General features: G+C 60.3%; 6 protein-coding genes across 8 annotated transcripts; 4 read left to right on the plus strand and 2 right to left on the minus strand.

Annotated features, from left to right (window-relative positions):
- The first annotated feature begins 243 nt into the window (after positions 1 to 243).
- Positions 244 to 5,035, plus strand: TKFC (triokinase and FMN cyclase). The gene is made up of 17 exons (XM_051777010.1): positions 244 to 308; positions 376 to 565; positions 642 to 752; positions 1,037 to 1,218; positions 1,299 to 1,377; positions 1,970 to 2,059; positions 2,160 to 2,194; positions 2,293 to 2,377; positions 2,449 to 2,538; positions 2,620 to 2,736; positions 3,063 to 3,182; positions 3,254 to 3,391; positions 3,945 to 4,051; positions 4,123 to 4,226; positions 4,335 to 4,368; positions 4,485 to 4,574; positions 4,651 to 5,035. The coding sequence occupies exons 1-17, from the start codon at positions 303 to 305 to the stop codon at positions 4,819 to 4,821; spliced, it is 1,749 nt and encodes a 582-aa protein (XP_051632970.1). The 5' UTR covers positions 244 to 302; the 3' UTR covers positions 4,822 to 5,035.
- A 674-nt stretch (positions 5,036 to 5,709) lies between these two features.
- Positions 5,710 to 8,188, minus strand: LOC127466386 (lysosomal membrane ascorbate-dependent ferrireductase CYB561A3). Its single transcript, XM_051777131.1, has 6 exons — positions 8,025 to 8,188; positions 6,818 to 7,023; positions 6,546 to 6,754; positions 6,316 to 6,470; positions 6,028 to 6,184; positions 5,710 to 5,931 (listed from the first exon to the last, which is right to left on the minus strand). The coding sequence occupies exons 1-6, from the start codon at positions 8,063 to 8,065 to the stop codon at positions 5,908 to 5,910; spliced, it is 792 nt and encodes a 263-aa protein (XP_051633091.1). The 5' UTR covers positions 8,066 to 8,188; the 3' UTR covers positions 5,710 to 5,907.
- Positions 8,166 to 11,578, plus strand: TMEM138 (transmembrane protein 138). The gene is made up of 5 exons (XM_051777175.1): positions 8,166 to 8,232; positions 9,565 to 9,787; positions 9,870 to 10,041; positions 11,094 to 11,169; positions 11,264 to 11,578. Exons 2-5 carry the CDS (start codon positions 9,660 to 9,662, stop codon positions 11,374 to 11,376), a joined length of 489 nt encoding a protein of 162 aa, XP_051633135.1. The 5' UTR covers positions 8,166 to 8,232; positions 9,565 to 9,659; the 3' UTR covers positions 11,377 to 11,578.
- A 96-nt stretch (positions 11,579 to 11,674) lies between these two features.
- TMEM216 (transmembrane protein 216) lies at positions 11,675 to 13,537 on the plus strand. The gene is made up of 5 exons (XM_051777181.1): positions 11,675 to 11,937; positions 12,104 to 12,205; positions 12,285 to 12,377; positions 12,772 to 12,973; positions 13,062 to 13,537. Exons 1-5 carry the CDS (start codon positions 11,925 to 11,927, stop codon positions 13,075 to 13,077), a joined length of 426 nt encoding a protein of 141 aa, XP_051633141.1. The 5' UTR covers positions 11,675 to 11,924; the 3' UTR covers positions 13,078 to 13,537.
- A 151-nt stretch (positions 13,538 to 13,688) lies between these two features.
- CPSF7 (cleavage and polyadenylation specific factor 7) lies at positions 13,689 to 21,954 on the minus strand. 3 transcript variants are annotated; one of them, XM_051777035.1, is made up of 9 exons: positions 21,839 to 21,954; positions 18,862 to 19,080; positions 17,481 to 17,584; positions 17,067 to 17,212; positions 15,561 to 15,966; positions 15,329 to 15,447; positions 15,086 to 15,251; positions 14,794 to 14,963; positions 13,689 to 14,713 (listed from the first exon to the last, which is right to left on the minus strand). In XM_051777035.1, the coding sequence occupies exons 1-8, from the start codon at positions 21,890 to 21,892 to the stop codon at positions 14,795 to 14,797; spliced, it is 1,383 nt and encodes a 460-aa protein (XP_051632995.1). In that variant the 5' UTR covers positions 21,893 to 21,954; the 3' UTR covers positions 13,689 to 14,713; position 14,794. The 3 variants fall into 3 exon arrangements, with proteins under 3 accessions (XP_051632995.1, XP_051632993.1, XP_051632994.1); XM_051777033.1 differs by having other exon boundaries at positions 15,329 to 15,450; XM_051777034.1 differs by having other exon boundaries at positions 14,790 to 14,963; positions 15,329 to 15,450.
- A 1,127-nt stretch (positions 21,955 to 23,081) lies between these two features.
- Positions 23,082 to 25,681, plus strand: SDHAF2 (succinate dehydrogenase complex assembly factor 2). Its single transcript, XM_051777177.1, has 4 exons — positions 23,082 to 23,139; positions 24,557 to 24,765; positions 25,007 to 25,116; positions 25,392 to 25,681. Exons 1-4 carry the CDS (start codon positions 23,125 to 23,127, stop codon positions 25,520 to 25,522), a joined length of 465 nt encoding a protein of 154 aa, XP_051633137.1. The 5' UTR covers positions 23,082 to 23,124; the 3' UTR covers positions 25,523 to 25,681.
- The last annotated feature ends 23 nt before the right edge of the window (positions 25,682 to 25,704 follow it).

A 25,704-nucleotide genomic window follows, 5' to 3' on the forward strand; every position in this document is an offset into this window, starting at 1 on the left:
CATCCCCCATCCCAAAAAAGGGGATCCCTGCTTGGGGATGGTTGCTGTTTGGTGGGGGTCCCATCGTGATCCTCATTCCCGAAAGTGGGATCCCTTCTTGACGGGAGGGGTCTCCATTTGGGAACAGCCCCGTCCCCAGCCCCCCATTCCCACCAGCCCTCCCATCCTGCCCCATTCCCTTTCCACTGTCCCTGTGCCAGAGTCCTGTGCCAGGACCTCCCCCGTGTCCAGCCTGGACCTTGCCCTCTTACCCAGCAGATTCCAGCCCCAGCTCCAAGCGTTGCGCAGGATCCCACCCTACCATGGAGGTGAGGCTGGGACAGGGGGGTCGCCAATCCCCCTTTTTCCTCTGCTTACCCCCCTTTGTTCCCCCAGATTCCCAAAAAACTGGTGAACTCGGTGTCCGGCTGTGCCGATGATGCCCTGGCCGGGCTGGTGTCCTGCAATCCCGGGCTCCGGCTCCTGCAGGGCCACCGAGTGATCCTGCGGAGTGACCTCTCGGCCGTCCGTGGCCGCGTGGCCCTGCTGTCCGGGGGGGGCTCCGGCCACGAGCCGGCCCACGCAGGTGAGACCCCACAATTCCCGCTTCCTGGAGCCACCTGGCACGGAGACGGCGCCGAGCTCCCAATCCCGCTCCGCAGGATACGTCGGGAAGGGAATGCTGACCGGAGTGGTGGCCGGAGCCGTGTTCACGTCCCCGTCCGTGGGCAGTGTCCTGGCGGCCATCCGGGTGCTCGCACAGGCGGGAGCAGGTCGGGAATACACCGGGATGCAGCTTTGGGATTCCTGCCCCGGAATCCCTGCGCTGTCATTCCCTTTCACCCTGCGTCATTCCCGTGCTTTCCATATCATTCCCATTCTCTCTGTGCAATCCCCATTCTCTCCATATCATTCCCATTCTCCTCATGCCATTCCTATTCTCTCTCTGTCATTCCCATTCTACATCGTTCCTGTTCTCTCCGTGTCATTCCCGTTCTGTCCGTGTTGTTCCTGTTCGCTCCGTGTCATTCCTGCTCCTCCCGCGTCATTCCCGCAGTCGGGATCCTCCTGATCGTGAAGAACTACACCGGGGACCGGCTGAATTTCGGGCTGGCCCTGGAGCGGGCGCGCTCCGAAGGGGCCGACGTGCGGATGGTGGTGGTGGGAGACGACTGTGCCTTCGCCGCGCCCGGAAAAGCCGGGAGACGCGGGATCTGCGGCACCGTCCTCATCCATAAGGTCCTGCCGGGGCTCCTTCGGAGGGATTTTTGGAATTTTGGGAATTTTCAGGGTGGCTCATCTGATGTTGTCCTTGGCAGGTGGCAGGAGCACTGGCGGAGGCAGGAGCGGGTTTGGATGAGATCGTGGAGAAGGTGACGGTGGCTTCCAAAGCCATGGGTGCGTTGTGGGATCCCATTATCCCATGGGAATGCTGTCCTGTGTCACTCCGACCCATCCCTCCCAGAAAATCAGCCCCATTACCCCTATCTCTCCTGGAAAATCAGCCCCATTCCCTCCTGGAAAATCAGCCTCATTCTCCCCATCCCTTCTGGAAAATCAGCCCCATTCTCCCCATCCCTCCTGGAAAATCAGCCCCATTCCCTCCTGGGAAATCAGCCTCATTCCCTCCTGGAAAATCAGCCCCATTCTCTCCTGGAAAATCAGCCCCATTCCCTCCTGGGAAATCAGCCCCATTCTCCCTATCCCTCCTGGAAAATCAGCCCAATTCCCTCCTGGGAAATCAGCCCCATTCCCTCCTGGGAAATCAGCCTCATTCCCTCCTGGAAAATCAGCCCCATTCTCCCCATCCCTCCTGGAAAAGCAGCTTCCCCCCAGCCCCTGTCCCCCCTGGAAAATGAGCCCCTCCCCTCCCCACCCCATTTCTCCTGGATAATCAGCCCCATTCCCCCAACCCCCCTGGAAAATGAGCCCTCTCCCTCCCCGCATCCCAAATCCCAGCAGGTTTAACGGCACATTCCTTCCCGTGCAGGTACCCTGGGTCTCAGCCTGTCTCCCTGCAGCATCCCGGGATCCAAGCCCTCATTCCAGCTGGCTGAGGATGAGATGGAGCTGGGGCTGGGTGAGGAGGGGCTCTGGATCCCTCCCAGATCCCTGGGGGGGACTGAGATTCCCTGTCCCCCATGGGAAGTGTGGGATGTGACACAGCCTCGTCTCCCTAGGGATCCACGGAGAGGCCGGAGTGCGCAGGATGAAGGTGAGGGGGGGATCCTGCTGTGTCCTCCTATTCCCAGACCTCCCCCGCATTCCCACATACCCCCACTCTGCTCTTCCCACCTTCTGTGTCCCCTCCAGGTGCTGTCAGCGGATGAGGCCGTGGAGACGATGCTGAAGCACATGACGGATCCATCCAATGCTTCCCACATATCCCTGACCCCTGGTGAGCTCCCTTGGATCCCCCCTGCCCCCCAAATCCCTGATCCCGGTCTCATCCCGCCCCTCATCCCTCAGGGTGCTCTGTGGTGCTCATGGTGAACAACCTGGGTGGATTATCCTGCCTGGAGCTGGGAATCGTGGCCGGAGCCACCGTGTGCAGACTGGGTGAGCGTGGGGTTTCTTGGGATCCCCTTCCCTGGCTCTGGACCTTCTGGAATGACCTCCCCCGGCTCCTGGATCCCGCAGAGAACCGAGGGATCCGCATTGCCCGGGCCTTGGTGGGATGCTTCATGACGGCGCTGGAAATGGCCGGAGTCTCCCTCACCCTCCTGGTGGTGGATGAGGAGCTGCTGCGGCTGATCGGTGAGTTCCCGGCGCAAATGTGGCCTGGGATGGGCACGCGGGGGTCTCCAGGTGCTGGGTGATGGGACACGAAGTGCCCAGGAGCAGAATTCCTGGCTTCTGGACGTACCTGGAAAGGGGACACAGCTGGGAGACAGGCACAAGGGTCAGTGAGATGTCTGGGAGCGGAATTCCTGGCTGCTGGATGCACCTGGAACGGGGACACAGGAGTCTGCAGGTGTTGGGTGATGGGACACGAAGTGCTTGGGAGAGGAATTCCTGGCTGCTGGATCTGCCAGCAAGGATCCAGGAGGATCCTGAGCCACTGTCACCTCTGGCTTTTCCAGATGCCAAGACCACGGCCATGGCTTGGCCCAACGTTCCCGTGGGACCGGCGACCGCCCGGAGAGAGGAGATTCCAGCGCCAATGGATGTCCCGGGGCAGCCGTTGGATGAGACCAGCACAGGTTCGGAGCTGGAATCCCTTGTGACCCCCTCCTGTGCCTCGGTTTCCCTCGGGAATGTTTCCTTTCCGCAGGGCCCGGAGCGGTGCCGGTGCAGCGGGTCCTGGAGCGGGTGTGCAGCACTTTGCTGGATATCCAGGATAAGCTCAACCAGCTGGATCGGAAAGCAGGAGATGGGGATTGTGGCCACACACACGCCCGGGCGGCCCATGGTGGGTGTGGGAATATCCAGGGAATTGTGGGGAGAGGGTGTCCCAGCCAGCACCGCCCAGGAGTGGGGACTTCACTGGGATGTCCCTTCTTGGGATTTGGGAACCCTGAGATGCCTCTTTCTATGGAACAGGGTCCTCATGCCCTGGGAGCTGTGGCTCAGGAATGCCCTATGGAATTGGGGGTGTCCCTGCTTATCCCAGGAGTGGGGGCTTCCTTTCTTGGGATTTGGTTCCCTGAAGTACCCCTCCCTAGGGAATGGAGTCTCCACAGGGAACTGTATCCCTGGAACATCTCTGTTTCCAGAGGTAGCTGCCTTGTGGAACTGGGAGTGTCCCTGCTTATCCCAGGAGTGGGCGATCTCCCTGGGACATCCATTCATGGGATTTGGGACTCCCAAAATGCCCCTTCCACACCCTGGGAGCCACAGGCCAGGAATGTCACTACATCCAGTGGCAGCTTCCTCACGGCATTCCTGCTTGTCCCCACGAGGGACAGGAATCCCCAAGGAGCCCAGGACCACCCCCCATCCCGCTCTTCCCTCCATTCCTGCAGCCATCCGGGAATGGATGCGCTCCCGGCCGCCTCCGGCCGCCCCATCCCAGCTCCTCTCCTGCCTGGCCGACCTGCTGCTGGAAAAGATGGGAGGCTCCTCTGGAGTGGTAAGTGGGAATGAGAATGCGGGGAGACACCTGGAAGTGTTCCCAGGATGGGGGTGACCGTATTCCCAAAGCTCTACGGGCTCTTCCTGACGGCGGCCGCCCGGACCCTGCACGGCCGGAGCGATCCTGCGGCGTGGGCCGATGCCGTGGATTCCGGGATTGAAGCCATGCAAAGGTCAGTGCCCGGGACTGTGGGATCCCAGTCCCCCCAGGGATCCCAATCCCCCCAGGGATCCCAATCCCCCCAGGAATCCCAATCCCAATTTCCCTGCATCCAACACAGGTATGGAGGGGCCGCACCAGGAGACCGGACGATGGTGAGTTCCAGAATCCCGTGGGATACCCGGGAGCCAAGGGGAAATTCCAGGGGGTGTGGGGGGGTTCCAGCCTGGCCTCAGCACTGGCTCCCAGCCCTGTTCCCGTTTTTTCCCAGCTGGATTCGCTGTGTGCAGCCGCAAAGGCTCTGCATTCCCTGCGCGTTCCCGGGGCCGACCCGCTCCGGGTGCTGGAGGCCGCCGTGCAGGTACGGAGAGCCTGGAGCTGGGACGGTGGGACAACTGCATGGGAATCCTGGAAAACATCCCGTTTTTTCCTGGCAGAGCGCCGAGGTGGCGGCGGAGGCCACCAAGCACATGGAGGCCGGGGCGGGAAGAGCCAGTTACATCCGCTCATCCCGGCTGGAGCATCCCGATCCCGGGGCCGTGGCCGTGGCTGCCGTGCTGGGGGCCGTGCTGGGGGGGCTGCGGGACCCCCTGGCTACCCCCAAGTAGTGTATCCCAAAAAACCTCCGTGTCCCCCGTAGCGACAGGGATGTGGATCCCAATAGACCTTAGGAGACGTGTCCCCCAGTAACCCTTTGTGTCCCCCCACACCGATGGGGATGTGCATCCCAAAAAATCTGTGTCCTCCACTAGATCTCTTTGTCCCTTCTCGGTGACAGGGGTGTGTATCCCAATAAACCTTCGGAGACGTGTCCCCCAGCAATTCTCTGTGTCCCGCCTCACGTGTATCCCAAAAAAACCTCCGTGTCCCCAAATAACCCTCTGTGTCCCCCTCGTGGTGAGAGGGACACGTATCCCAAAAAATCTTTGGAGACATTGTCCCCCAGTAACCTTCTGTGTCCCCCCATGGTGACAGGGACGTGTATCCCAAAAAACTTCTGTGGCCCCAGCGGCCCCCTGTGTCCCCCTCTGCGACAGGGACATGTTCCCCAACGGCCCCCCTGTGTCCCCCCGTTGCTCCAGGCTGGGAAGGGGAATGGGAACAGGGATCGTGTGACCACGGGGGAGGAAGGAAAGCCGGGGTATGGAGGGGGAAGCACAGGGCTCACAGGGCTCTGGCCACGGGGGCCGGAGGGAAGGAGAAGCAGAGACGGGGCAGAGCATGACCCCAAATCCCGTGGGTGACCACGGGGATCTATCCCACGTTCCCAGGGAGCAGAGGAGCCCTTGGAAGGCACAGCTTGGCTTGGCCAGGACCTGCTCCCGATATCCCGCCGCTCCCACCAATCCCAGCCTGGCTCCACTTATCCCCATGGATTTGAGTGCAGGATTCCTGCGGAAGCCACTGGTTTATTCCATGTCCCTGAGTGGCTCCATCCCTGTCCTGCTGAGCCAGATTCCCTGGAGGGGGAGTGACACATGGGAACAACACGGATGTTCCTCTTTGTCCTGACGAGGCTCTGGCAGCTCCAGGATGGCACCGGGAAGGGCTGGGGTTTGGCACAGCTGGAAATCCAGGTAGGAGCTGGCACGTGGAGGCACGAGAATGCAGGAGACACCCTGGGTGTGCTGGGAAATCCTTGGGATGGCAAGGATGCAGGAAACCCCTCAGGAATGCTGGGAGATCCTTTGGGATCAGCGCTCGGCGGAAAGCAGGGGCTGTGGGAAGACAGGGATCAGCTGGGATCCTTCCCCACCCTTGGGGCTGTGCTCCCAAATTCTGCTTCCCAAATCCACCCAGCGTGTTTCCGGTACCTGTCGGGAATCCAGGGAGTCGGAATCCGGGCGCTTCCAGCTGGGCCTGGCCAGGGCACCCACCACCAGCACCCCGAAAAGCAGGATCAGGATTCCCAAAGTGTTGGCAAACACGGCCTCGGCAGGAAGGAGCTTGTACTGCGCGGTCCCGTTTTTCCTGGGAGGGAGAAGTGGGGCTGGGAATGTTCTGGATGTGTCCAGCCTTTCCCTTAATGCAGCCAAAATCCCACCCCGAGCCTCCCAGTCCCTGCGAGGGCTCTTTCCAATCCCCCCTATCCTGGCACTCACAGGCTGAAGAAAAGCTTCTCGTTGATTCCCGACACACAGGAAGCCACGGACAACATGAGGATGGTGGAGCCAAAGAAAACATGGATGGGCTTGTACAGCTGCCGGAGCCAGGAGGGAGCCCAGGGAAGCAGAAACGTTCCAAATCCCACCGCCCACTGCGGGAAAACTCAGTGAGGGCAGGAAAACTCGGGATGCCCGGGGGAGCTTGGGGGATCCGAGAGTGCTCCCACCTGGCAGGAGAAGAGCAGGACGGTTCCCAGCCCCATCCAGCTGTGCAGGGAGTACATGTTGGGCGTCCCGTTGGAATTGTGGAAGCGGAACACGGCCGCTAACCCCAGCACGGTGAGGACGAACGATCCCAAAGCCAGGCCGCCGTGCAGCAGCTTCCAGGGAAGCTTGGGGCCGCTCCAGGTGTTGGGAACGCGGTAAACCAGGGCAGCTGTGAGGGGAAAAAAGGTCAGGAAGGGGCGGCGCTGGGATTCCCAGCGCTCCCTGGGCTCACCTGCTCCGTAGAGAACCACCAAGCCCGTCACCATCAGCACCGGGTGCCAGTTGAAAGTCCGGGATCCGCTATCCAGGGAAAAGCCCCCGCGCCAGTGCTGGCACCAGGTGCCCACCAGGGCCACGCAGAGCAAGCCCAGGGATCCCAGGAAGGCGCAGAAAGGCGGGAAGGGAATGTCCAGCATGGCCACGGAGTGCTGGTGGCACCTGGGGATGAGCGAGGAGCCAGCTTAGGGTCCGGAGCCGCTCCGGGGAGGAGCCACGGAAAGGGGAACTGGGAACCCTGAGGGGGCGGGGGGGGGGGACACAGGGAACCGAGGGGAGGGGGGGGCCTGGACTGGGAAGGGTGACAAGGATGGAGCTGCTTCCCAGCCCAGGAAAGGTGACAGGGATGGAGCTGCTTCCCAGCCAGGGTTGGTGGCCGGGTTCCAGCTGCTTCCCTGCCCTGGGAAGGAGGTCAGGGATGGATGGACGGGTGGATGGATGGACACCCCCCAGGGAGGAGCCACAGAAAGGAGAAGCAGGAACCCTGAGGGGGGTGAGCAGGCCCAGCTGTTCGCTGGGCTGGGAAGGAGGTCAGGCACGGATCCAGGGGGGTTGGTGGTGGCACCTGGGGACAGCTCCAGCAGAGGAGCTGCGAAAGGGGAACTGGAAATCTCGAGGGGGTGTTGGGTGTCCAGCTGCTCCCTGGATTGGCACGGATCCAGGGATGGAGGAGGACATGCAGAGCCGAATTCCCAGGGAATGGCAGCGAGGGGCTCCCAGGGTCACTTGTCCCCGTGTGTCCCCCCCCACCCCCCGTAGGTGGTGATTGGCAGGAGCCTCATTTGCATGTGATCTGCGTGTGATTTGCGTGTGCCCCCACAAAGGGCTATTTCTGGCCCCTCCGGGGGTGGGGGAAGTCCCGGCTCCCCAAAATCAGCTGCCCACGGGGCACTGGGGCAGGAAGGGGTGGGGACATGGGGCCCCACGGTTCCCCAAAACTGGGGACACAGGAACTCGCGGGTCCCCAGAACCTGGGAAACGGGACCCCACGGCTCCCCAAAATCCGGGACATGGGGCCACACGGCCCCCCCAAACCTGGGGCTCCCCGAACCTGAGGACACAGGCCCCGGCCCTGAAACGCCCCCAAACCCAGCCCAGGAGGCCCCTCGGCCCCTCCCGGCCCCCGGGGCCGCCCCCCGCCCCCCCCGCCCCTGGGGCCGTACCTGGGCCCCACCGCCCCCTCCTCCTCACTGGGCGTCGCCATCTTGGCGGGCGCCTCTCTGCCCGCTCATCTCTATGGTACCGCCGCCAATGCGCCGCCACCGAGAGCGGCGGCCAGAGAGGCCCCGAGCGGGTCCTCCAGGTGCCACTTCCGGCGCCTCTTCCGGGCCCCGGCGGCTGTTGCCATGGAGACCAAGATGGCGGCGGCGGGTCAGCGCCCAGGGCGAGGGGACATGGCGGGGACCCCCCCTGAGACCCCCGGGACGGGACACTCGGAACCCCGGGGGGGGTTGGGGGCACCGGGGGGCGACCCCGGGGGTGGGGAGCCGGGCGGGGGAAGGGGGGAGGCGGAGGCGGGTGCCCCGGAATAGTGGGGGGTGTCTGTGGGAAAGGGGGGGTGAAGTGGGGTCTGGGGGAGGGAGTGATCCCCTTAATTCCCATATCCAGCCACTCCTTCTACTCGTAGTCATTTTTTCCCATGTCCAACCCTTCCCCCCCCTTTTCCAACCACTTCTTTTGCGAATCCAGACCTCTTCTAGACTCCATTCCAACCCCTTTCGTCCTCCATATCCAGCCCTTTTTCCTCTATTTCTAGCCTTTTCCCCCACGTTCAACCCTTTCTCCCTCGTTTCCAGCCACTTCTGCTGCTTTCTATCCCTTTCCTGCCCCCATGTCCAGCCCTTCTTCTCCCCCATTTCCAACCCTTTCCTCCCTTTCCATCCCTTTTCCCCCCTTTCCATCCCTCTCCCCACATTTCCATTCCCGTATTTCCCCCTCAGGGAATTAATTCTCCATCCCACCCCTCTCCTTCCAGGACATGGAAGGTCCCTGATTTCCCACAGCCCCTCCCTCCCTTCTCCAATCGGGATGATCCCAGAGGGGCTGCTCCCATGGGATACATGGCTCAGGAGTGCTGTACCTGCTCCCGTGTTCCCAAATTCCCGGCTGTATCCTCACCCCTCTCCTCTGCCCGGAGTGGGATGTGCCCAAACCTGCTCCTGGAGCGTGTCCTGCCCGGCACTGCCCATGGAGCCGGGAATAACCTGCCTGGACGCTGCTCCCTGGGATTGCACAGCTCCCTCATCCCTGGATTTCCTCACGTGGAGATTTGGGATGGATTTGAAGGGGGAGGGGACACCGCTTACTAGGTTTTCCTAGTTTTCCAGCTGCCCGTCCCAGCTGCCAAACAATCCCAGGTTCTGGATATCAGGAAAGCCCTCAGGATCCATCCCACAATCCCTAAGTCCCCTCTCCAGGTTCTGGATTTAAGGAGAGCCCCTAGGATCTATCCCACCTACCAAAGAATTCCTGTAGCCCTTTTCCAGGTCCTGGATGTTGGGAGAGGCCCTGGGATCCATCCCACAGTCCCTGTGCCCCTTCCAGGACCAGGATGTTGGGAGAGGCCCTGGGATCCATCCCACAATCCCTGTACCCCTTTTCCAGGTCCTGGATGTTGGGAGAGGCCCTGGGATCCATCCCACTTACCAAACAATCCCTGGGATCCATCCCAGCAAACAAAGAATCCCTGTGCCCCTTCTCCAGGTGCGGGATGTTGGGAGCGGCCCCGCTGAGCCCCCCCAGCGCCATGATCCGTCGGGAATGCCGGGGCTGAGCGCTCCAAGGCCTGGGAAAGGAGGATGCTCCAGCCCAGCAACTACAGCCTGGTGCTGTTCCTGCAGTTCCTGCTGCTCTCCTACGACCTGTTCGTGAATTCTTTCTCGGAGCTGCTCCGGACGGCTCCGGCCGTGCAGCTCGTCCTCTTCATGTGAGTGCTGGGAAGTGAGGGGTGGGAGATCCCGGAGATCCCGGAGATCCCAACCGCCCCAACGCCCGCATTTTCCCGGCAGTATCCAGGACATCGCCATCCTCTTCAATGTCATCATCGTCTTCCTCATGTTCTTCAACACCTTCGTGTTCCAGGCGGGATTGGTCAGCCTGCTTTTCCATAAGTTCAAGGGAACCATCCTGCTCTCCGCTGCCTACCTGGCGCTCAGCATCTCCTTCCACGTCTGGATCATGGTAGGATGGGCTGGGAACGGCTGGATTCTCCCGAGGGATTTTCCCAGGAGGGCTCCCCTCGGGCCTCTCTCGCCATCTTCCCCCGCGGTGACAGTTTGGTGTCCCTTTCCATGATCCTGCTGTTGGAATCGGGCTGGAAGGGTCCTGCCCTGTCCCAACCCATCCCAGCCCATTCCTTAAGGAATCACCTGTCAGAAAACATTCTTTCCCCAGGAAAAGTCCAGCAGCTCCAAGTCCTCCACAGTGACAGTTTGGTGTCCCCTTCCATGATCCCAGTGTTGGAATTGGGCTGAAATCCTGTGCCATCCCATCCCAGCCCATTCCCTAAGGGAATAACCTGTCAGAAAATGCTCTTTCCCCAGGGAAAACTTATTCCAGCAGCTCCTGCTTTCCTAGGGATTAATCCCTACACGTGGGCCCGCCCTGTCCGGGCTCCTGGTTCTGTCCTGGCAGCACTTTCCCCTTTCCAAAATAAATTCCTTCCCAACAGAGCAGATCTGCACCCTTCCCATCCCCTGGACATCCCTTTCCCAAGGGTCTTCCTGCTGCAGGGCACAGGAAATGTTTTGGGAGGGCCTGGAGCCATCCCGTGCCACGGTGGCTGCTCTGGCGCTGCCCGCGTTATCCGGGAGGGGGATTTTCAGGGATTTGCAGGGATCTGCAGGTCTGAAGCCGGAATAGGGCCTGGCTCCGTGCCTAAATCCCCTGAGCTGCTTAACCTTCGGGATGGGGGGCTCCCCAAACTGCTCCAGGGGTTATTCCCAGCTGGATGTGCCTCCATCCCCCTCAGAGCCTTTGGGATGGGGCTCCCCCAAACTTTCTCCGGGGTTTGTTCCCATCCCTCCACCCCCTTCAGAATCTCTGGAATGGGGGCTGCCCCGAACTGCTGCGGAGGTTATTCCCAGTTCTCTGTCCCCCTTGGACTCTTTGGGAAGGGGACCCTCCCAAACTGTTCCAGGGGTTATTCTCAGCTGTCCATCACCCTCAGAATCTTTGGGAAGGGGGCTCCCCAAACTGCTCCAGGGGTTATTCCCGGTTTTCCATCCCCTCAGAACCTGCGCTGGCGTGACTCCAGCCGCTTCATCTGGACCGAAGGCCTCCAGACCCTCTTCGTTTTCCAGAGGCTGGGTAAGAACTCCTGGGATCGGGGCTGAGGGGGATCCCACACCCCTTGGACCCAAATCCGAAATCCCAGTCACCGAATCCCCTCGAATTCCCGCAGCGGCCGTGCTCTACTGCTACTTCTACAAGCGGACAGCCGTGCACCTGGGAGACCCCCTCTTCTACCAGGATTCCCTCTGGCTCCGCCAGGAATTTGCCCACTTCCGTGGCTGATGGATCCCTGGAATCCCCTGGAGTCTCCCTGCGCTCTGTGGGATCAGTCCCGCCTTGTCCTTCCTCCTCTTCCTCCTGGATGCTGGGAGTCAGTGGGAGGCTTGTGAGGTGTCCCTGCAGGAATGTCCATCCTGGCACCACGGCCTTGGTTGGGGCTGGAATATTTTTGGGAACTGTAAAGGAATAAATGGGATGTGTTTTCCAGCGGCTCCCGGGTGTTTCTCCCTCCCTGGACCCCCCATTGTCACATCTGCCATTCCCACAGCCTGACCTTCACTGGAACCCGGTCAGTGCTGCACCTGTAGACACCAGACGGGATTATTCCCACTTTTGCGGCGTGGGATTCTCATCCCAATGGATCGTAGGATTTGGGAGGGCGGGGGTCTCGAACCCAAGGGCCGGCGTGTTAGTCCTCGTACCATAGAGAGGCGCGGGTAGAGCGGCGGCGTGACCGTCGAGAGGGGCGGGTAGAGCGGCCCTGGCCGTGCGCTCAGCGCCCCTTGGCGGGCGGGCGGGCGCGGCGGCGGCGGTTCCCATGGAGATGGAAGATGGCGCCCAGGGGTGGGAGCGGGACCGGGGCGGGAAAAGCGAGATATCGGGGGATCCTGGGGGGAACTGGGGATGGGAGTGGGGCTGGGAGCGGGGCTGGGGGGCGGCCAAGGCGCTGCAGGGCTCGCGGCCCACCCCCCCCGCGCCCCTCCCTCACGGCCGCCCCGTGTCCCCTCAGGCCGCCATCGCTCCTCGGCGCCGCTGCAGATCCTGCTTTTCCTCAACGGCTGGTACAGCGCCACTTATTTCCTCCTGGAGGCGTTCGTGTTCGTGTACAAGGGTGAGCCCCCCGCTCCAGCCCCCTTCCCGAGCCCGCCGGGACGGGCAGGGATGTGATTCCCGCGCGGCTCTTCCCGCAGTGCTGCTCCTGCCCTATCCCGTCTCCAACCTGGTGCTGGACGTGGTGCTGCTCCTCCTCTACCTCGGCACTGAGGCCACGCGGATCTTCTTCGGTGAGTTCCCTCCCCCAAAATTCCAAAGGCTCCATGGGGAGTGCAGAGTCCTGGGATAACCCCGAAATCCAGCCCCGGATGTTCCAGGACAGGCTGCACGGGGCTTGGAGCAACCTGGGCTGATGGAAAGCGTCCCTGCTCACGGAAGGGGGTGGGAACGAGATGGAATATAAGGTCCTTTCCAACCCAAAGCATTCCAGGATTCCATGTGCTAGTTTAAATCGGATATTGGGAAGAAATTCTTCCCTGTGAGGACGGCGAGACACTGGAACGGATTTCCCGGGGAAGCTGTGGCTGCCCCGTCCCTGGAAGTTCTCACAGCCGGGTTGGAGCAACCTGGACCAGTGGAAGGTGTCCCTGGCCGTGGCACGCCCTGATCCCGTGTATCCCGCAGGCTCCAAGGGGAACCTGTGCCGGCGGAAGGTGCCGCTGTCGCTCAGCCTGGCGCTCACGGTGCCGGCGGCGGCGCTGGCCGGGTACTACCTGCTGCTCCAGACTTATTCCCTGCGCCTGGAATCCTTCCTGAGCGCCATCCTGCTCCTCTTCTACGGCCTCGAGCTGCTCCTGGGCCTCCTGGCGCTGCTCTCCTTCTCCAGGTGCCGCATCCCGGGACTGGGGACACGCCGTGGGAGTTTCCAGGTTGGTTTGGTGCCGACACATCCCTCCCTTTGTCCTTTTCCGTAGTGCGGATCCCTACTGAAGCCACACCGGGGACACAGCCCAGGGACACAGGGAAGTGTGACTGGTGCCAGCTCCACTTCCCAGCCCTGGGAAAGGGAGGGATCCCACTTTTTCCACTCCTCCTTTCACTTGGGCTCATCCCTCCCACCTCTCCTGCTCCTACCTGGACTTGTCATTCCCACCTTTTCTGCTCCCACCTGGACAAATCCTCCCTCCTACTTCTCCCACTCCCACCTGGACACATCCTTTCCGCTTTTCCCACTTCTACACTTGGACTCATCCCTCCCACCTTTCCTGCTCCTACCTGGACACATCCCTCCTGCTTTTCCTGCTTCCCACCTCACCTGCAGCACGTGCCAGGGACCTGCTCCCGCCTGGACTCACCCCCTCCGAGTTTGTGCCAGCTCAAGGTACGAAGAATCATTTTTTCTACACCCTTCCGGAATAGTTCGCTACTTTCCAATAAATATTTATTTTTACCTGGTGCCTGGGAATGTGGGAGCGCTCCGGGCTGCCTTGGGAAACACGGGAGCCCCTCAGAGGACGATCTGAGGCAAAACAGGCACTAAAGGCTCCCCAGATCCCTCCCCTTCCCAAATCCCACGGCAGGAACGTGACGGGAGCGCCATGTAAAAGACTTGACAACGTCATCGAGTTTATTACACAATTTTTTTCAACCTATGCAAAGACAAATCTAATCACTGCGAGCAGGAGGGGGCAGCTCCTCGCTGGGGCTTCCAGGGATTTGCTCTGCAATTTTGAGGGAATTTTTTTCCCCCCCTCCACTATTTGGAAAGAAACTAAAAATCTGTGGCGTTTAAGTAAAAAAAACCCGGACCTCTCCTGCCGAGCGCTCCCACCTCGTGGGGCTTGGGAAATCGGGAGGGGGTGTTATTCCTGATTTTGGGGAGAGTTCAACTTAAAAAGACTTCCCAGAGCCTGGGTTTTCCCGCCTGGGAATAGCTCCAGGGGCGATTCCAGCCCTGGAAGTCACTGGTGTGTCCCGGCTCATCCCAACCCTCCTGGGCTCTCCCTCTCCTGCTCGGGGATCCCGAGGGATCAGGAGGGGACCCGAGGGAATCGCAGCCTGCCCTGCCTCCTCCGCTTCCTCTAAAACAAGGAAGGTGCCGCGGGAGAGGCCGGAGCTGCCGTTCAGGTGGGAATGCTGCTGTGGGGAATGTCGGGATAGAGAAGGGGGTGACCCCCGGCCCAGCTCCAGCCCCTCTTTTCCCAACTCCTGGAGGGCGAGGGTGGAAAAGGAGGAGAGTGGCCCAGTGTCCCGCCGGGGCGATGGGGACAGGAGTGTCCCCAGGCGATCCAGAGGCCAGCACGTGGCTCCTGATCCCGGGATCGGGAGGGCTCCATCCCCTCCGTTCCCCCCCCTTGGACTGGGAAGGGCTCACAAACCTCCCTCCATGGAATAAAAGCACCATTTCTCTTTGGGTCCGAGTGTCCACGGAGCGGAGCGGGATGGCCCCGGGAAGCAGCAGCAGCAGCAGGTGGGGGGGATTCCCAAGGCCACGAGGTGCTGGGAGAGGGCTGGGAGTGGCTGGGAAGGGGCCGGGATGGGGCGGAGCGGCCTCGGGGGGGGGGGGGGGGGGGGGTGTCGAGGTGAGGAGATACGAGTCCATTAAAAACCACTTCCTGCGGAATTCCTGCGGGGAGAGAAGGGGGGGGGTGAGGTCAGAGCCCCCCTGGTCCCTCCTCCCCCGGGGCTCCCGGGCCCCCGACCTGCCTCAGTGGTGCCGGTCCCTGTCTCTGTCCCTGTCCCGGTGCCGCTCGTGCTCCCGGCTCCGCTCCGGGAAATAATCCTCGTGCCGCTCGTCGCCGTGCAGCAGATCCCGGTGCCTCCGGCTGCTCTCGCGGGACCGGCTGGGCGAGCGCTCCCGGGATCGGTGCCTTTTCCTTGGGAGAAGAGCGGGACGAGAAGACAAAGAGGCACCTTTCAGTCACTCACCCCGGGCCCCGCCGGGCTGGATCTTCGGATCCAGGGGCAGCATCTGGTTAGGTGGGACCCACAGGGATACCTGGAGCTGCTGCTGGAGCTGCTGCTGTAGGATTTGGCCTCTATTCCATGCAGGCAATCCTTGAGGGAGGAGAGCAGGACGCGGCACCGCTCGTCCCCGGCCACGCGCGACTGTTTGATGACGGCGATGGCCGTGAGCAGCGTCTCGATGGCGTTGCTGTAGTCACCTGGGAAAGCCAGGAGCAGAGGGATCAGGAGTGGGAATCCGCCCCGGGACAGGGTTTGGGAAGGAGGCGGGAATTACCTGCGCTGGCGCCGGACACGGCCTTGGAAATGGCGCTGCTGGAAATGGCGCGGTTGCGGTTCATGATCTCCTCAAACTCCCCCTCGCTCACGGCCGGGGGCAGCGGGCCCAGCTCCCGGCTGCTGGAATTGGAATTCTGGGATTAGCAGGGCACCCAAAGCCTCTGGGAGCATCCCACCCTCCCTCCCCGCCCCTATTCCCTCCCCCTCCGACTTCCCCCTACCCGGCTCACCTGCTGTGGTTGTAGGGAGCCATGGCCTTGCCGTAGGTATCTGGGGGGGGTCCCAGCGCGGCAGTGGGAGGCGGGAAGAAGGCGGGATTGAGGTGCAGGGCAGGGGGAACGGCCCCCGGAGGGGGCACGGCCAGGGGAGGGGGCAGCCGGGGCGGCGGGGGCAGGAGGTGCTGGTAGGGAATTCCAGGAGGAGGAGGAGGGACCCCGAAGGCAGAGGACAGGGGGGGCGGGGGGGGCATGGGCGGGGGGGGCAGCCCCATGAGGGGCAGCGCGGGGGGGCGGCTGAAGAAGGGCAGGACCGAGGGGGGCTTTTCCATGCGGGAAGGGGGCAGCGCGCTGTCCGTTGGCGTCGCCCGGCCATCCACGGCGTCCACGGAATCCCGGGAGTGGGCCCGCGGCGGCACACCTGGAATCGGGACGGGGGGGGGGGGGGGGGGGAGGAAGAGCTGTGAATTCCAGCTGGAGGGTCTCCAGGTCTCGGAGAGCTCCTGCTCCTCCTCTTCCTCCCACCCCCGGAGAGCTGGAGGTGCCCAGGGAAAAGATCCAGCTGGCCAAATGCAGCCTCCGCTTCCATGGGTTTTTCCAAGAGCTCTCCCAGAACCCGCATGGTGCCCTGAGGGACAGGGAGGACGCAGGGACAGGAGCCAAAAGCCACAAGGAGCAGGGGGAGATCCCCAAAGACCCGGAGAGCCTGAGCCACACGTGGATTTGGGAAGGCCCAAGCGTGGAGGAGCACAAGGAAGGGACAGAACTAACAGCAGTGGAGCCGCTGCCAGAGGAAGGAAAACTCGGCATTCCAAGAGGGACAAGAAGCCTTTCTCTGTTCAAAGAGGCTTTGGGGATGAGAAAGGAGGGGTTTGAGGGAGCCACGGCTCCCAAAGGATCCATGGAAGCTCCGCTGTGCCCCAAGGGCACCCGGAACTCTCAGAGATCACTCCCTGCTCCACCAAAACTCCAGGGGCAGGTTGGAGGCCAGGAAGGGGGTTTTCCTTGCACCAAACATGCCATGGGACCTACAAAGACCTCCTTGGACACTCCTGCCAGGACAATCCCTGCGGATCCCGTCGCATCGCTGCGGAGTGAGGCCAGGACCACCTATCGCCATACGGCCAGGTCCCAGCTGGAATATTCCTCCAGTGTTGGGCACCTTACCTCCGCAGGGATGGAAAAACTCTGGAGCAGATCCAGATTGGAGCTACTAATAGATATGGAGGGTCTTAGCTATGCCCAGAGCCTGAAGAGCTTAAGCCCATTCAGTTTGGAGAGGAGGAGGAGGAGGCTACGAGGGATCTTCGCAGTGTGGGAGCACCTAAAAGGGGATCATAAAGACTCGGGTCAGGAGCTAATCCGGCTCAGGAATGGGAAAAACAACCCCCACGCACTCCTGCTTTTCCCCCCGTGCCGAGGGCTCGCGGGGCTGGGCCTGGCAGCTGATCCGGGGGGGAGTTTGGGGGGCTCTGTGTGCCATGGATCCCCCCGCCCGCGTCGTCCCGATGCCGCACTCACGTTTCCGAGCTTGGGCCTCGAACTGGGACAGGTTCTGCCGGGTGGCCAACCTCACCTCCACCTTGTCTCCATTCAGGATCTTCCCGGGAAGCAGCTCCAGCAGTTTGTGCACCGAGTTCTCAGAGGCCACCACCACCTCCGCGTACCTGCGCGGGACACGGGGAGGTTCACCCCCTGCTCCAGGTGAGGGACCCCCTTCCCAAATCCCACCCTCCAGGCAGGCCCCCCGTTCCTGATCCCATCCTGGTGTTCCACGCCCCCTCCTCCCTTTTCCATTCACTTTGGGAGTCTCAGCTTCGCCGGCCCGGCTCCAGGTGCATCCCCTGTGCCAGCCAGGAAAAGCACCCTCACCCCTCCCCAAAACCAGGGCCGTGCCGGCTGCCCCGTTCCCACCCCAATCCCGTCGGCTCTCACCCCTTGGACTGGCCATTGGCTCGGTTTTCCGCGAATTTCAGCTCCACCACGTCGTAGACTCCGACGGAGCGGATGGTCTGGATCAGCTGCTGGTCCGTCGTCCACTGAGGGAACAGGGAATGGGATGTCTGTCCATCCCCAGTGTCCCCCACCCGCCTCAGGAATGTCACCCTCAGAGTCCCTCAGGGAGGGATTCAAATCCTCTCAGCTCCGGACAAAGCCCTGGGAATGGATATCAGAGGTCTCCCTGTTCTCTGGGCAAGATGGAGCCTTCCCAGAACTCTCCCCGTGGGAAAAGAGAATTTGGGAGCAGCTCCCAAAGGTCACGCCCATGGAGGGGCACCAGGGTGGGCACCCACCCCAAAGTGCTCAGAAGCCCCTCAGGGATGCAAATCCCTTTTTCCTGAGGATCCCAAGGCCAAGCCCAGCTCACAACCCAGCCTGGAATGCCAGGATGCTGTGGATTGAGGAGGAGCTGCCTTTCCAAATATCCCAGAACTCCCCTAAGAAACCCTGGAGCCCCCCCCAAGAGCTGAGAAACCCACCCCAAAAAGCCCTGCAGCCCGTCATGGGTTTCCTTGAAGCCCTCAGGGATACAAATCCCTTTTCCCTGAGGATCCCAAGGCCAAGCCCAGCTCACAACCCAAGATGGGATACTGGAACAGTGTGGACTGAAGAGGAGCAGCTCCCAAAAGAACCCAGAACCCCCCCAAAAGAGCCCCAAATCCCCTAAAAAGAACCCTTTAATCGCCTCAAAAGAGCCCGGCAGCCCCTCAGGAGTTTCTTTGGAGCCCTCAGGGACACAAATCCCTTTTTCCTAAGGATCACAAGGCCAAGCCCAGCTCACGACCCAGGCTGGGATACCAGGACAGTGTGGATTAAGGAGGAGCAGCCCCTCCAAAGATCCCAGAACCCCCTGAAAAGAGCCCAAAACCCCACAAAAGAACCCTTTAGTCCCCCCAGAGGGGCCTGGCAGCCCCTCAGGGGTTTCTCTGAAGCTCCTTGGGGGTTTCTTTGGATCTCTCAGGGATACAAATCCCTTTTCCTTGAGGATCACAAGGGCAAGCCCAGCTCACAACCCAGGCTGGGATACCAGGATAGATTGAGGAGGAGCAGCAGCTCCCAAAAGAACCTAGAATGCTCCCCAAACACCCCCAAAAGAGCCTGGTAGCCCCTCAGGGGTTTCTTTGGAGCTCTCAGGGATACAAATCCCTTTTCCCTGAGTATCCCAAGCCCAGCTCACAGCCCGGGTTGGGACAGGGGGACAAGCGTGGATTGAGGAGGAGCAGCTCCCAGCAGAAGAGCCCAGAGCCCCCCAGAACCAGCCCCAAACACCCCCAAAGGATCCCGACGACTTCCCAAATTCCCCGGGAGGGCTCACCCAGGAGAAGCTCCCGACGTAGACAGCGGCCCTCTTGTTGCGGAGCCCGCTGTAGGTGTAGAGGATGGCCGGGGGTTTGCTGTGGGCCTTGGGGGACGGCTCCGGACGCATCTCCGGAGGCGCTTCCGAGCCGCCGGAGCGCTTGTCCTGGGGCTGGGAGCTGGCCGTCAGCACGTCGTCGTACAGGTCCATCTGGTCAGCATTACTGAACTCCGGGTCCTGCCGGGAGAGCGCCGTCAGATCCCACTTTGGGAAAAAGGCTCGGGAAGCCTCCCGTGCCATCTCCGAACCGGCCGTCCCCGTTCCCGAGCGGAATTCCCGCCCCGATCGCTCGGTTTGGGGCTGTGCGCGGTTGGGAAGCGGGGCCGTCCCTTGCCTGGGCAATCTCAAAAAAATGGGCTCTGCTTTCATGGAATCCTGGAACGGTTCAGGTGGGAAGGGAGCAGGGTCCTTAAGGATCATCCATTCCCACCCCCTACCTCTCACCTTCCCCTTATGGGAGCTGCCAGGGATGGCTGAGCTTAAATCCTTTGGGAAGGACACATGTAAATCCTGGGGGATATGGAGGCGAGGCCACCTGGATTTTGGGACTGAAGCAGAGGTTAGAATCAGAATCACAGAATCCTGGAATGGTTTGGGTGGGAAGGGACTTTAAGGATCATCTGATCCACCTTCCACTATCCCAGCTTGTTCCAAGCCCTTTTCCAACCTGGCCTCAGACACCTCCAGGGATGGGGCAGCCAAGGCTTCCCTGGAAAATCAATTCCAGGGCCTCACCGCCCTCACAGGGAAGAATTTCTTCTCAATATCCCAAAACCCCCACTGGGCTCTAGCACATTCCAAGGACCAGCCCACTGGGATCTCAGCTTTCCCAAACAGGACAAGACCCAAGCTGCTGCTCCTGGAAACCACCAGGAAGAAATTCCCACTTTGGAGGGCAAGAGTTCAATGGTGGAAAAACCAAGCCCCCTCCAGGGATGAGCCTCTCCCTCCTTGGCAGCTCATGCTTCCCAAAATTCCAGCTTGGGAGCTGCACACCCCCTCGATCCCTCCGGGAGGATCCATCCCACGGGAACGAGGCACAGGGCTGGTGTCCCATAAAAACCAGAGGTTCTGTTCCCACATTTTGAATTCCAGGCACTTTGGATAATGTCTTCCATTGGAGATGGTGTGAGGTGGATAAATCCACGCTCTGAGAGTCAGGGAATTGCAAACATCCCATTAGGAGCAAGAAAGGGAAGGATCCTCAGCACAAGGATCGTGGAAATCCCAAAATCCAACCGTTTTCCCTCTTCCTGAACCTTTGCATCCGGCTCTTCCCACAGAGTTAACAAAAAGCAGGATCTGAAAAGGGAGCTGGAGTTTTGTGCTCATTCCCAAAAAAGCCTAAGTGTTTGGTTATTCCGACTCCCACGTTCCTACCTCCACCAGGAGCCTTTGGATACGGCCCAGGGCTGGGAGATTCCTGCCTGGAAGTTTCAGAAAGCGGAGAGCAAAAATAGGAAGGAGGAGGAATCACTCGGAATCCCTGAGGATACTTGGAGGATGCCTCAGCTTGGGAGTTTTTAGGGATCCTCCAGCTCCCAATCCAGGCGCACAGGGATGAAGCCCTGTGGGCACTGTTAGTGGGAATTAGCACATGCTGTGGGATTTGGAATTAACACTGGAATCCCTGGAATGCCACAGGGACACCACAGCTTTGATCCTACCATGGATTAACTCCGGGTTTCCTGGTTTCCTGCTCCCACACGTCCCAAAGGGAGCGAGGTGCCGGAGCTGTTGGCCTGGATCATCATTCCAGCTTTGAGGATCCTCTTGGCCAGTCAAGGACCTTTGGTGTATTATTCCCAAAATTCCCAGTTAAATCCTTCCACGCTGTGTGTTCCAGTTTACTCCAATCCTCCTCCCACCCATTTCACTTGCTTATTCCCAGAGATCCCAAAGCTTTCACTAAAACCACCCCAGACCCTCCAAGCTCCTCAGAAGACATTCCCATGTCAACTCCAGCCATGGATTCTCCCACTTTTCCACTTTCTACCCTCATTCCTGCAGTTTTCCAGCTCTCCCAACTCCAGGCACACCTTTTTTCCTGATGCAAATTCCATAAAAACACAAAACCTGAGGACATTCCTAAGCCGGAGCCGTTCGGTCCCAGAGCAAGGTAGTTTAATACACTGGGAATCTGGTTTATTCCAGGAGTTTTCCAGGAATGATGCTGGAGAGGTGCTTGGAAGTTGGAAACTCCAGGCAGCACAGACAACTCCCTTTTTTTTGGTGGCATTCCCATTATGTTGTTAACTCCTGCTTCTTCCCAGGAGGCTGGAAAGCACCTGGAAGCCCCCTTGGCTCCAAGGTCATGGACACAGTTTCCTGGTTTTCCCGAAGGTCTAATCCATGGATACTCTCACCCAATAAGCAGAACAAGCTCATCTTCATCAATCCAGGAGCTCCCGGGAATTCCTTCCTTCCCAGCTCCTCTTTATCCCTCCAGGACCTCCCAGGAATTCCTCCCTCCACGGTGATTCCTTAATCCAGCTGTTTTCCTTCCACTTCCCGCGGCTTTTCCTTTTGCCAGCTTCCCTCCACAGGTTTTCCATGGCAGCTTTCCATCTTCCACCCTCAGCTCTCCCAGATCCAAAAAATTCCCTAAGATCTGCTTTTCCAGCAACCATTCCCTCCTGTGAATCCCAGACATCCCTGGGATGGGACAGGTGGCACAGGGATATCTTCCCACGAGCGATCCCACGGATTCATCCCTCTGCATCCCTTCACTGTGTAATTCCCTGGAAGTGCCTCTCCCAGCCAGGATTCCTCATTTTTCCAGGGTGCGGCTAAATCCCAAACGCTACATGACCCACGGGGAAACCCTTTAACCCCGGCCACTGGGATTTGGGAACGATCCCAGCCCTTTCCCAGCCACACCTTGGCCAAGCTGGAGGCCCCTGGGGAGGGGGTGGATCCCGATCCCGGCCCTCACCTGGGTGAATTCCTCGTCGGCGTAGATGTCAATCAGATCCACTCCCTCGGACATATTTCCAGAGGCGGGAAAAGCGGGAGCCCGGGCTGGGACCGGGACGGAGCCGGGACACGGAAGGTGCTCTGGGAAAAGGGAGGGTCGGGGGGGGTGGTGAGTCAGCGAGGCCTTGGGAATGTGTTGGATGTGCCCCCACAAATTCCCTGTTTCTCCTCTAAATCCCTTCTGCCCCCAAAATTCTACCTTTTCCCCCAAGCCCTGTATCACCCCAAAGCCCCTTTTCCCACCAAATCCCTGTCTCCCCAAACTCTTCCCCCTTAAATCCCCTCTGTCCTTCAAACCCCCGTGTCCCCCTCAAATCCTCACTTTGCCCCCAAATCCCCTCTTACTCCTCAATTCCCTTTTCCCCCCAAATCCCTGTTTCCCCCCCCCAAATCCCATGTTCCCCCCAAATCCCTGTGTACCCCTCAAATTCCTTTTCCCCCCAAATCCCCTCTGTGCCTCCAAACCCTCTTTTCCCCCCAAATCCCGTCCCCCCAAAACCCTGTGTCCCCTTCAAATTCCCTTTTCCCCCTAAATTCCCTCTTCCCCCCAAATCCTGGTGTTCCCCTCAAATTCCTTCTTTCCCCCCAAATCCCCTCTTCACCCCAAATCCCTGTGTCGCCCTGAAATTCCTCTTCCCCCAAATCCCCCGTGCCCCCCAAATTCCCTCTGTCCCCCAAAACCCCGTCCCTCCAAATTCCCTGTTTCCCCCCCAATCCCCTTTCCCCTCCAAATTCCCTCTTACCCCCTAAATTCCTTCTTCCCCCCAAATTCTCTCTGTCTCCCCAAATTCCCTGTTTTCTCCCCAAATCCCCTCTGTCCCCAAATCCCCCTTTCCCCCCAAACCCCTTTTTTCCCCCCAAATTCCCCGCTCCCCCCCCCCCAAATCCCACCGCCTCCCCTCGCCCCCCCCCTCGCCGGCCCCCCGGCCCTTCCCCGCCATACGCGGCCCCGCGGAGCGGCGGAGCCCGATCCAGGGGGGGAGTTCGGGAAGGGAGGATGCGATGGGAGGGGGCGGCAAGTCGCGATATGTCGCGATAGGTCGCGACCTCCCCCTCCCCCTCTTCGCCCCCCCCCCCCCCCCCGACCCCCCGTTCCCGGCCCCGCGCGCGCCGCCCGCGCTCACCGCCAGCGCCGCCGCGCCCCGCCCACTTCCTGCGCAGGACACGCCCACTTCCGGTAAAAGTCCCGCCCACACCCCCCAGGCGCATAGAGTCGGGGGCGGGGCCAGAGCGGCCACGGGCAATATGGCGGCGGCCAGGGTGCGGGGAATGGGGGGGAGAGGGAAAACAGGGGGGAAAAGAGGGGAAAGGCGTGGGAAAAAGGGCAGGGAAGGGGAAAAGGGGAGGAGAAGCGGGAAAAGGGGAGGGAGAGGGAAAGAGGGGAAGAAAGGAGGAGGAAAGGATGGGGGGGGAAGGGGAAAAGGGGCGTAACAGGGCAAGAAGGGAGAAAGGGAAGGGGGGAAAAGGAGAGGAAAAGAGGATTTGGGGGGAAGGGGGGAAAAAAGGAGGGGGCAAGGGAAGGGAAAAGCGGAGAAAAGAGGAAGTGGGGGGGAAGGGGGACAAAAGGAAGGGAAGGGGGGAAAGAAGGGGAAACGGGGGGTATGGGGTGTAAAGGAGGAAAAAGGGAAGGTGGAAAGCGGGGGAAGAAGAGGGGAAAAGGAGGGAAGGAGAAGGGGGAAAAGGAGAGGATAGGGATTTGGAGGAGAAGGGGTGTTACGACCCACCCCAGAAAAAGGGGAAGGGGGGAGTAACTCAGGTTTTTATCAATAATTCCCTTGGGGTGGATTAAAGTGAAACGACACTAAATAATCGGTGTCTGAAAACAAAGTTTATTTTAACAATTTTGTATCAACAAGCATGCTAGCAGTTTGGGTGTTGTCATAAAACAATGCAACATAGAGATAACTTTTGGGGGGGGAGAAACTGTTTAGGGGAGAGGAAAACCAGGATGAGAGTAAGGGAAAAGAGAAGCTGAGAGTATAAAAGAAATGGACATAGTCACTGCTCACTGGGTCCAGCGATGCTTGAGAGTGATGGTCTTGATTCGCAGGCAGTGGGGGAAAAGGAGAACCCCCAAATTCTCAAAGTCACCAGTCAGTTTATATACCCTCAGCATGCTTTTGCACCTCCCTGGCATGAGGAGTTGTTTGCCTTTTAGGGCTTAGCACTGGAGGGAGGGATGGGCCCGGTTGGCTACCTGAGGTGTCTTCTTGCCTTTTAGGGCTTAGCCCCTGTGAGGCAACTCCTTGCCCTTTTAGGGCTTAGTCCACCTGAGGCATCTCCTTGCCTTTTTAGGGCTAAAGTCAAAACCTGCAAACTCCTGGAATGCATAAATCATTAACTATTTCAGTCTCTGACAAGGGGGAAAAGAGGGGAAAGCGGGAAAGGGGGGAAAAAAGGGAAAGGAAAGAGAAGGAAAGGAGGGGAAAAGGAGGGTCTGGGAGGGAAGGTGGGAGAAGGGTGGGAAAAGGGGGGTCTGGGGCGAAAAGGGGATTTGGGAGACTTTTGGGATAAGGGATTGGGGGCAGCAGGATGTGAGAAAGTGTTATGGGATGTGGCTGCCCCGGGGGGACTTTGGGAGCAGCAGAGTCTGGGTGTGGTTTCGGATTGGGAATCATGTCCTGCAGGATTTGGGGGGGTCCCAGCCCTGACATCCCTGGGCATTCCCTGTTCCCAGCTCCGCTCCCTGCGCCGGCAGCTGGCGTTGCCAGTGATCCCCTGGCGTGGATACCGCGGGGATTCTCCATCGGATTCCGGGAAGGATGTGCTGGAGATCCCGCTGCCCCCCTGGCAGGAGCGTCCCGAGGAGCCGCTGGACACCAAGAGGGCCCGGCTGCTCTACGAGAGCAGGAAAAGGGGGATGCTGGAAAACTGCATCCTGCTGAGGTGGGATTGGCTCCAGGCACGTCCCGGGGGGGCATTAACGGGGAAGAGCCCTGAGAGTTGCGGGAAGAGCTTAGTGAGGGACTGCACAGCCAAAATCCATGGGATAAACCATCCCAAGGGTGGTTCAGGATCCAGTGGGGTGGATGGAGCAGAGCCAAAATCCTTTGGAGGATGTGTGTAAATCCTGGGATGCATGGGGACCTCTTCTCCCATCTCCCACCTATATCCATCCCTTTTCCAGCCTCTTTGCCAAGGAAAACTTGGGCAGGATGAGCGAGGAGCAGCTGAACCGCTACGACCGGCTCATCAACGAGCCCAGTAACGACTGGGACATCTATTACTGGGCAACTGGTGCGTGGGGACACCCCTTGGGACCCCGGGATGGGCCCTGGGAGATCAGGATGGGTCCCCAGGACACGGGGATGAGCCCCTGAAAGATGGAAATGGGTCACTGGGAGACCAGGATGGGTCAGTGGGACACCAGGATGGGTCACCTGGACACTGGGATGGGGCACTGGGAGACTGGGATGGGTCCCTGGACTTCAGGATGGGCCATTGGGATACTGGGGTGGTCCCCTGTGGTGCCTCGGGACCACACGGAGCTGATTTTCCCAGTTTTCCTGCAGAAGCCAAGCCGGCTCCGGCGGAATTCGAGCATGACGTGCTGGACATGCTGCGGGAATTCGCCAAGAACAGGAACAGGGAGCAGCGGCTGCGGCAGCCGGACCTGGAATACCTGTTTGAGCCCCCGCCCTGACCCCTCCGTGCCCGTTCCCCGGAGCAGCGCAGGGACACGGGGATCTGTGGAATCGCTGCTGCCTTCCCTGTGGTTCTCCTCCTCTCTCGGCAGCCGCTGGACACTGTGGAATGCTGGAATGCTGAATAAAGCCGGGGCTGCTGGCCCTGCTTCCCTACATTGTGACCTCAGGGTCCGGTCCT

Source organism: Manacus candei, unplaced genomic scaffold, assembly GCF_025592945.1.
Source record: "Manacus candei isolate 608988 ecotype Guabito, Panama unplaced genomic scaffold, ASM2559294v1 h1tg000009l, whole genome shotgun sequence".
Classification (NCBI taxonomy): domain Eukaryota; kingdom Metazoa; phylum Chordata; class Aves; order Passeriformes; family Pipridae; genus Manacus; species Manacus candei.